A 10254-nucleotide genomic window follows, 5' to 3' on the forward strand; every position below is an offset into this window, starting at 1 on the left:
CACAATATGCGAGGGAGGGTTGCCTTCCTTAGCCCGATCTCCTCCAAGCTAGGCAGCCAAGTGAGGTTGTCCGTCTCTCGCTCGCCCGATCTCTTCCTCCTGCCTTCCCTCTCGTCTATTTCATGGCGAACAACAAGGATGCCGAGCTCGAGACACCACTTCTCATGCCGGAGGAGGAGGAAGGAGGACCAACGGCCCCGTTGCTGGAACAAGGATCACCGGAGCTGACACCACGTCCACGGCTCCCACCACCCAAGTTTGGGGAGCTCATCACGGTGTTGAGCATCGATGGCGGCGGGATACACGGGCTCATCCCGACGGTTGTCCTCAAATGCCTCGAGGAAAAGCTCCAAGTAAGTCAACCTCGTCTCTCTTGAAATGTTATGTTATGTGGTTCGACCAAGTAAGCCGGTCCATCTCTGTTGATGTGATTAGGCGATTGACGGGGAAGATGCCCGGATAGCGGACTACTTCGACGTGATCGCAGGCATGAGCACGGGCGCCATCATCGCAACAATGTTGGCGGCGCCAAACACGAACAAACGGACAAAGTACACTCCTCGGGAAATCCAGGATTTCTATGTCAACAACGGACCTAATATCTTCCCTTCCAAGAGGTAGGTATTCGAGAAACTAAGTTGTCATCTTGGTCGGTAGACAATGTGTAATTAATTCTCACTGTTTGTCGCAGGTGGTGGCGGCGGCCGCTGGACCTGCTAAGCGCGTCGCAGGGGCCCAAGTACGATGGCACGTTCCTGCAGAAAAACAAGATCAAGGAAGTCAGCGGTGAGCACACCCTGAGCAAGCTCGCGACGCCTACGTTCGACGCCAATAGTCTCGAGCCTCTCATCTTCTCCTCGTTCCAGGATGCCAAGCAAGAACTAGTTGAAGAGGCCGGACCAGAACTGCCGGATGTCAGCATTGGCCCGCCATCGACGGCCACGCCAACCTACTTCCCAGCACACTACTTTGATATCTGGGTCAGTGACATGGAGCAGTCGAAATACCACCTCATCGACGGCGGCAACAACCCCACAATGGCTGCCATATCCAAGATCACCAGGGAGCAGCTTCTCAGGAATCCGGAGTTCCACCCCAGCGGCGTGGATTATATGAAATACCTGGTTATCTCTGTAGGCGCAGGGTGTGCAGTGCACGAAAATGTGCCGGCCAAGCGGGGCGCCTTCAACTGGTTTCACAGCAGGCGCAATAGCCACCGCCCGGTCACCGACACCTCCTCGCACGCCAGCGCCGTGTTGGCCGACTGGCAGGTTCGCATGCTCTTACACAATGGCAACCGCGTGCGGAAGCAGAACTACCTCTACATCCAGGCTCCGGTACGTACGTACATACTTCCTCTATCTCAAAATAAGTGACTCAACTTTATACTAGCTTTATACTAAAGTTAGTACACAGTTGAGTCACTTATTTTGGGACCGAGGAAGTATGTACAAGTGATCAACCACCTTACCCTTCACCGCGTTTAAGTAGCTTATTATGTCCATATATATGTAGTAGTCCCTACAAACTAAAACATGTGTCCGTAGGCACCGTTGTTCGGGGAGGCCATTTTGCCAATGGGCAACGCGACATCGAAGAACATGGCTGACCTGCTCAACATTGGCTACAAGTTGCTGGCCGAGAAGGTGGCTATGGTGGACTTGACCACGGGGAAGTATGAGACCGTCGAGGACGAGAATGCACCCACCAATGATGCAGAGCTCCAGCGCTTCTCCGAGCTTCTAGTCGACGAGCGCAATCTGCGCCTTAAGGAACACCAACGACAACGACAAGGAGAAGAACAGAACGGGGTTCATTTGCTTAACATTATTGAATGATCAATAATATATATTTGTCGATCCACCAACTCATGACCTTAAGGAACAACAACGACGACGACAAGGAGAAGAACAGAACGGGATTCATTTGCTTAACATTATTGAATGATCATAGTCGATCCACCAACTCATGACCCTTATCATGGAATCTAGATCATTGACCCAGCCAACCAAGCAAAAGTTTGTTATGACTCGATTAGGAGAAGTAAACTACGATGAGAATATCAGAAGGATACAGATCTTTATGTCCCATCGAGGGTACATGGAAGAGGGGTGTGCGAGGAGACCCGATTGCCCTCTCAGCTTCGGTGGCCACCGTGGATGTGGAGTGGACGGCGCAGCTAAGGGCGCCGCTCCTCCTCCAGTGGCCAACCTCCCATATCATGCAACCACAAGTATGATTGAGTGTTGCACTGTTGCTAATTGATCTTATCATATGATCATTGTGTTCTCCCGTTTACAACGCACATACACATTTTCTAGTAATCAATAATTTATGGTTGTACGTATCAATCATTGCAAAGACCGAGGGTTGATTTCCCTCTTACATTAACAAACAGCTTAGCTACTATCATATTTACAATACTAGCTAGCCCATTGCAGACGTCAGTCAAGATGTGTCATTACATTACACAACAGCCATGTTGCAAATGGTGCTAAAATTGACCGGCATACGATGAGGACGTCTGGCCAGCACTTACACGGACCAATATCCATTTTTTTAAAAGATTATAAGAGTCGTGATGATAGTGCATAACGATGCAAATGGTACACAAATAGATCGATGACGACAATTAGTATCTCATTTTTCTTAAGACGGCACAACATTGTCTTATTATAGACCAGGTCCTAGAGTGTTTCGACATGGCACGGCACGTTTCGCCTCTGGCGATTCCAGCGGCGTCTCGCGGTGGCCGGCGTGGTATGAGCCGGACATAAAGGCGGCGGGCCAGCTCGCATACCACCATGGGGTGGTGGTGCCCCCGCTTCCGACGCGAGACTCCTGCTCGTTGAAGAGCGAGGATGTGTGGTGGACTCATGGACCGGTTGAGGGGAGCAGCTGGTTCAGGTACTTCGGACACGTTTCCCTGCCACGTTGCACGTCTCGAGGAAGCAGATGGGTCCACCACGACAAGCACCTTGAAGGCCGCGCATGGTGGGCTCGTCGATCGTGGGGGGTTTACTTTGGGTGGTTGGCAGGGTGAGTTAATTCACTCGCGCTCCGTCTTCAACTTCCTCCCCCACCTTGGCCAATGCGACCAAGTGCGGCGATGGTGCTGATCGAGGAGGAGCAGCTGAGGAGGTTCGCGGGCGGCGATGCACGAAGATGTGCCCGACTGTCCGAGATCGGCTCCTGGTTCAGCACCAGGGTGGAGATGCGCGTGGAAGCATGGCGATTCACAACATCTTGACGAAGGCAGAGGAGGAGGCGTTGTTTGGGCAAGCAAAGCATAAGCATGCTCTAGAGGTGCTTCTGTGGGCGATGGATCAGGCCGATTCACCGGTGAGGGCGACAGTGCAGTGGTGGGCGGAGTACGTTTCGTTCGACACCCCCTGACCCGTGTGATGTGGGTGATAACGCTCAGACCTCACAGGTGATCCTCGCCCTCCCTGCGGCCGGGTCAGCGCTAGCTCCGATGGTGATTCAGCAAGAGGCGGGGGCTGCGCGCGGTCCGAGGACGTCGTGGCAGCCGCCTCATCATTCTGCTCATCCGGCACCTCCGACACCTACTCCCGCTACTCGCCGCTCCGCATGCCTCGCCAGGGACAACGCCTGAATTCCAAGCTAGCCAGCAACTGCTTCTCGATGTTGGTGATACGTCTTCAATGTATCTATAACTTTATTATTTCATGCTATTATATTATCAAACTTGTATACTTTATATGTCATTTTATATCATTTTTTAGAACTAACTTATTAACCCAGTGCCCAGTGCCAGTTGCTGTTTTCTGCATGTTTTTTGGTCCACCAGGTCACCATGCTGAAGCTCCACCCGCGTCGGGTGTGGATGCTCGTCTCCCACCTTCTCAAGAGGCACCTCATCAGACTCCCCGAAGCCATACTGACCGGTGATGCCAAGGAGGCCATTGTCAAGGCGTTGAAGGACGTCCTCACCCCCAAGCTGCGGCATATAGTTCAAAATGTTTCCAATCTCATGACTATTTTAAAATTCATAAATAATTTCCAATCTCATGACCGTTTACAAATAAACGTTTCCAATCACATGACCATTTTAAAATTCATAATCATGAACAATGTTCTGAAGGACGCCCTAAATGGGCCGACTAATAATCATGCAGGTTCTTGTAAACCAGTTCTTGCCCATTTGTATTTTTTCAAAAATATTATGTATACATATATTCCAAAAACTCAATGTACTTAATTTTTATAAAAAATATTCAACAAGAATTAGAAAAATGCTAATGTAGTGTAAGTTTTGTTAGTGTAATTTTTTAAATAGTGATAGCATTAGAAAATGTCCGTGATATTTAAGAAATATTCACATGTTTCAAAACAATTACGTGACATTTTTTGCAAATTTTTTACAATGTAATTAATGTTCATGTAATTTTAAAAATATTTCATGCAAATAAGTTCATAAGTCTTAAAACTTTGTTTGTGGATTTTTAATAAAACAAATTACAATGTTAAAAAATGTTTCCATAGTTAAATAAATATTTCATATCATCAAAAAAATATTGGAATGATTATTTGAAAATTTTCTGACATGTATTTGAAAAATGTCAGGAATCATGTATTTGGAATTGTTAATTACGGATTTTCAAAATGTTAAACATGCTATAAACTGTTTAGATTTATTTGAAAAATGTATACAATGTGTGTGAAAAAGAGTTTTTTGTAGAAAAGGAGGAGGACCCCGATCAGCTAAATAAGCGAGACATAACTCTCACAATTAAATAAGAGGTCCCGAAAGTTTGAAGGGAGACCCAGGAGACCGCCATTGTCCATCGGCCGATACAGTACAGTACATGTCTTCAGGTTAAGAAGCATGGACACAGGCGTATGGCTCTGGCTCTCGGGTGTGCAACACCCCAGTATCTACTCTGCCGAGCTGCTGCATCCAGATGACTACATTTAAGGTGTTTTGAATTTGTGAGTAATTGTAAACATTTTGTGATGTAATAACAAAAGTTTACCGCGGGTGGAGAACACAAAATTCTTCTAATATTTTGGACCAACTGGTAGTTCTCAGATATGATATCTGGCTTATAATGGACACAATAAGAGGAGGCGACTCGTCGAATTATAACACAAAGGAAGCATTAACAGTTTAACACCTATGGAACAAATGGCTCCGGTGGCCAATTTAGAAGCGCAACTGGAGGTCCAGAGAGAAAACAATGGCACGGGCAATGCAAGGACTGTATGAGAAGACGGGGGAGAAGAATAACAATAAGGCTATTGAGGAATACATGGGAGATTGATGAGTAAAATTTCCCTGAGACATTTGGGAGCTAGGGCATGACAGGAGATTCATGCATGGCAGGCTAAGTCTGGCAAAAAGTACATAAAATACGTGCTCCTTTGGTCTACAGGATTCTAAAACGCAGGAATATGAAAGGCACAGGGGTATGATATAAATGTATGCACAAAAATAGATGATTAGTACAGAAATGAATTATGTCAATTTAGGTGTTTGGTTGACAGGAACTGAAAAAACACAAGAATTCCTAATAAACTTGGTCAAAATAAAGCCAAAACAACATACAAGTGTATAGTTAGAATGTTACTGTGCTTGTTCTTACATAGAAAATTGGAAAGGAGGTACAAGTGCATGTTAGAATTCCTGCGTTTTTCTTTTGAGATCGAAGGAATATTTCCTCCATTTTCGTTCCCCCCATTCACGCGAACCAAATGAATGAATAGTACCACCAGAGGAAAAAATTGTATTCTTATGTTTTCCTCCACTTTTTCTTTGTATCAAAGAGGCCCCACATGAATATATTTGCGTGTAAAGAAAGGATGCATGCAGAAGAAATACAAAAGCATTACATGATCCTGAGGAGGGTACAGGGGTGAAGATATGGGTGATGCAATTCCCATTGAATTGGACGTTATTTAATGGAAAGGCAAGTTCAAAGCAGCATTTCGTACTGCTGGTTTTAGAAACGAAATCAAATGATGCTCATCCTAGCGAGCATCAAATCAAATTAAATTATGATTAAAAGGACTTGGCTCTGTTTTTGATGTATACACCACGCGGTTGGGCTGTGTGTTTGAAAAACTGCTGCTGACCCCTCAATTATCCTTTCATCATCTCATGCTGGCTGCTGCCGCCAATGGCCGAACACGAGCATCGATCCGTGGCGTGTGCCTCTCACTCTCACTTCACCAGCGGGATTCTATATCTCTCTCACACACACGCGTGCCCAAAACTAGTGCTATAAATACAGCAAACGCATGCACCACCGTCATCAGCATCATCAAGGGGCGCAATGGTGCTCATGTCGCTGGTGAGCCGGGCAGCTGTGGCCATGCACAACTCCAGCGCCTCGGCGCCGGCACCGGCGCCGGGCATGTGCAGCACCACGGACATGGCGCTGATGTGGAACCGCTCCATGCCCGACACCCAACAGAGCACCACCGAGCGGCTCATGGTCACCACCACTGCCCTCATGACCTTCCTCGGCATCGCGCTCTTCCTCCTCGGCGTCTTGGGCCGCTTCACCGGCCGCCACCGCGGCCACTCCCCCGTCACGTGCATCTTCTTCCGGGCCACCTTCTCGCTCTTCCTCCCCTTCATGTCCTACGCCTTCTCCCAGGCCAAGACCGAGGCCAAGACCGACCCCTGCAACAACTACCGCGCGCAGCTCATCCTCCTCTGGATGCTCCTCGTCGAGCTCCTCCGCAGCAAGGTCTCCGCCATGGTCGCCCCTGCCGCCGGCGCCTTCTCGCGCGGTGTCGGCCGCTACAGCTCCTTCGACGCCGTTGAGGAGGCCGCGCGCTTGGTGTGGATCGGGTACCTCATCTTCACCTACGTCCATAGCCCCGGCATCAAATCCTTCTTTATCATCCTCTGGATCTTCGGCGTGGCCAAGATGTGCAAGCGTGCTATCTGCATCCGCTGCGCCCAGGGCTCCTTTGACCTCGCCAGGAATGCCGCCCTCGTCTCCGGCTACATGGCGCAGCTCGTCCACGAACAACGGCAGCTGTCACATGATGACGTCGCCGCCGCCGCCGCGCTCGGCGCCAACGTCATGAGGACTTGCAACTACGTGGTCATGGGAGAGGCCCGGCTCAAGAGAGAGGTGACGCCCCATGGCTTCGAGATCTGCGACCAAGGAGTGAAGAACATTCTCACTGGCGATGGTGATCCGAATGCCGAGCAGCGCAAGAAGTCCAAGCTAGTCCGAGTGTGCAACATCTGGGACCTCTCTGAGAGTGACCCCATCTTCCGGTACAACGAGAGCAGGAGGCGCAAGATGGAGGACATCTGCCTTGCCCTCGCCCTCTTCAAGTTGCTCCGGCGAAAGATGGAGCGCTTGGACATGGCGGAGGCCAACACCCCGCAGGCGCGCGACCTCGTGTTGCGTGGCCTCCTCACCCTCGAAGGAGGCCATGACGAGTCCGCCGACGCGGAGCGAGCGTTCCAGGTGGTTGAGCTAGAGCTCAGGTTCCTGGACGAGTACTACCAGGCCGTCATCCCGTTGGCGCTGCCCAGGCCGGGGCTATTCATAGCCAACTTCGCTTTCTCCATCGTCTTCATCCTGATATACTGTGTCACCGTGCTTCTGGTCACCGGCCATGGTGACATCTTCAAAGTGCTGGGCTCCCTCTTCCGGGGGCTCGTCGGCCTATCCTTCAACACGGCGCAGTACCATCACTTCAAAGACAAGGTGGGCACCATCGTCGATATGGTCTGCGACTCCTCCGACCTCATCGTCACCTTCCTCCTCACGCTCACCCTACTCTCCGTCGAGGCGTATGAGTTCTTGCAATACCTGCTCTCTGACTGGTTCATCGCATCCTTGGTCTGCCACTACTCACGGAAGCAACGGGCCATCCGGAAGCAGCTCGTCAAGGGTACCCTGTGGGTGAAGTACCGCTCGCGCCCCGTAATTAAGGTCCACCAGGTAACCATGCTCAAGCTCCACCAGCTTCACCCACACCGGGTGTGGGTACTCATCTCCAGCATGCTCAAGAAGCGCGTCGTCGGGCTCCCCGACGCCATTGTCACCGCCGACGCCAAGCTGGTCATCGTCAGGGCCTTGAAGGACGTCCTCGCGCCCAGCTCTGACAGGCGCTTCAGCAATGGCATAGCTGCATTGAGAAGGCATGGCTTCCATCACTTGGAGTGGGCGTGCGACAACAAGATGGGCGGCGCCGCAGTGATCATGGTGTGGCACGTCGCGACGGCACTGTTTGAGACAAGGGACCGGCAGAAGCACCCACTGCCACCATACGGCCAGGCTGCCCTGATGCTGTCGAGGTACTGCGCGTACCTGGTGGCCTACGAGCCGGGGCTCCTCCCGGACGACGAGGCATGGACAGACAAGGTGTACAAGGACATGGTGACGGAGCTCAACAACTTCTTCCGGAGCTGCTCCACCACCGTGCGCCGCCGCGAGGGCCTGATGAACTACTCCCCGGCTGGGGAGGAGGAGGAGAATTCGGTCATTGCCAAGGGTGTTAGGTTGGGGAAGCAGCTGGTGGACAGAGAGCGGCTGGAGGATGGACCCAGCAGCAGCGCTGATGGCAGCATGCACAAGGACGAGAAGGTCTGGGGGATGCTGCTCGAGTTCTGGGCGGAGCTGCTCGTGTTTGTGGCGCGCAGGCCGATGGCGGGGCAAGAGGCGCACGCACGAGCTCTTGCCAATGGCGGTGAGTTCATCACCCACATCTGGACCATGCTCACCCATGCTGGCATCCGGGTCCCCAAGCGCGACCGGGAGGACCAAGCTCACCAAGTTTGACCACAAGGCTCACCACCAAATCAATGCCCATCACAGCCGGCTTCAATAAAACCTATTGCCTATTTGTTCTTGTTTTCCAAAAGAGTGGCTTGATTGTTCTTATTTTTCAAAAGTGTGGCTTATTAGTTGTTATATCAACGTAATACTTCTTATATTCCCCTTTGTTTCGAGAACTTTACAATGATTTATACTGGCGGAATAATGATTTATACTGGCGGAATAATGAGAAGAAGTAGTGCAACCAGCCAGAGGAAGATTAGTAGACACTAATTGAGCATTGAGGATAGGAGCTTATTGTAAAAGACCTGTAAGCAACTCGCTAAGCTAGCGAAATAATGCCCAACTTGGGATTGACAGGAATTAAAACTTAATGCGTGAAGCTAATCGATACGGCCCATGGCAAGAAGCCAATTCCAAAACCGGTGTTAATGGCACATGGCAACAACCAAACTGTTTAGACCGGCAGTATAATATCCTAGTAGTTACCCAGATTGTGATAGCACACTGTGATATCGCATCCCACGATCTTCTTCAGATAGAAAGAAGATTTCGAGTTCCACATGCGGTTTCAACTTTGGAAAAAGAAAACTAGTACGTAGTACTACGTATGACAAGGTATCTATCTATCTATCTATCTATCTTCCGGGGAGACGATATCAAGTTGACAATACAAGAGAGAATGCTTGTGCGTGTTGGGCTCCTGATCTGTTCTGAAACAGGATCAGTACAAGACGATCGAGCAGATAGGTTGGTAGCCCCCGGAAACGGGATCAAAGGGCCCGTGGATCGATCGACATGGGGTTGACGGTGGGTTCTACTACGTCGGCATCGACATGATGCCCTCGTCGACGCGACGCCGCCCGACGTCGATGCAGTAGAAGCCCCGGCCAAGCCTATATATGTGCGAGAAACTCAAGCCTGTGGCGGAGGCGGAGGAACGGCGGGGAGGTGAGGAGGTGAGGACGATGGATTGGATCCTATTTTACGCCCCGGAGCGGGCCATGCCACACGGGAGATTCCTATTCTAGCGCGTCGGCGCGAACAAGCCAGCACGCACCTTGCGCGCCATATTGGGCTGGCCCATCAGCGGGGCTGGACGGCCACCTTTTTACTTCGTAGTTCTCCATTTTGCTAAAAACAAATCTGTTTTTTTCTTCTTCTTTGAAATAATATGGAATTTTAAAAAAGCTACAAATTGAAAACAAATGCTCCAGAAATCATAAACTGTTCATGGATTAGAAAAAATGTTTGTATTTTTCAAAAAATGTTCGTGTATTGAAAACAATTTCGTGAGTATGGACAAATGTTTGTGAATTCAAAAAAGGTCATGATTTTCTAAAATGTTGACAAAAATAAAAAAATGACCTTGAATTACAACAAATGTTCGCTGATTCAAAAATTTCATGCATTTCAAAAATAAAGTTCGTCAAACAAAAATGTTCTTGAATTTCAACAAATGTTCACCAATTAAAATAATGTT

The 10254-nt window shown here is 49.6% G+C and overlaps 2 protein-coding genes across 2 annotated transcripts; both read left to right on the forward strand.

The window, feature by feature from the left end:
- Positions 1 to 2414, forward strand: LOC125515892 (patatin-like protein 2). Its single transcript, XM_048681383.2, has 4 exons — positions 1 to 353; positions 436 to 617; positions 692 to 1337; positions 1548 to 2414. Exons 1-4 carry the CDS (start codon positions 123 to 125, stop codon positions 1836 to 1838), a joined length of 1350 nt encoding a protein of 449 aa, XP_048537340.2. The 5' UTR covers positions 1 to 122; the 3' UTR covers positions 1839 to 2414.
- Positions 2415 to 6275: 3861 nt separating this feature from the next.
- Positions 6276 to 8928, forward strand: LOC125515198 (uncharacterized). Its single transcript, XM_048680635.2, has one exon. It carries the CDS (start codon positions 6297 to 6299, stop codon positions 8772 to 8774), a length of 2478 nt encoding a protein of 825 aa, XP_048536592.2. The 5' UTR covers positions 6276 to 6296; the 3' UTR covers positions 8775 to 8928.
- The last annotated feature ends 1326 nt before the right edge of the window (positions 8929 to 10254 follow it).

This window comes from Triticum urartu, chromosome 6A, assembly GCF_056163025.1.
Source record: "Triticum urartu cultivar PI428250 chromosome 6A, HENAU_Tu73, whole genome shotgun sequence".
In the NCBI taxonomy this organism is placed as follows: domain Eukaryota; kingdom Viridiplantae; phylum Streptophyta; class Magnoliopsida; order Poales; family Poaceae; genus Triticum; species Triticum urartu.

Bases quoted from the DNA above. Each gene is read 5' to 3' on its own strand.
- LOC125515892 (XM_048681383.2), top strand. From the start codon at position 123: ATGGCGAACAACAAGGATGCCGAGCTCGAGACACCACTTCTCATGCCG. The intron at 354-435 runs GTAAGTCAACCT...TGATGTGATTAG, and splicing joins GCCTCGAGGAAAAGCTCCAA to GCGATTGACGGGGAAGATGC. The intron at 618-691 runs GTAGGTATTCGA...TGTTTGTCGCAG, and splicing joins AATATCTTCCCTTCCAAGAG to GTGGTGGCGGCGGCCGCTGG.
- LOC125515198 (XM_048680635.2), top strand. From the start codon at position 6,297: ATGGTGCTCATGTCGCTGGTGAGCCGGGCAGCTGTGGCCATGCACAAC.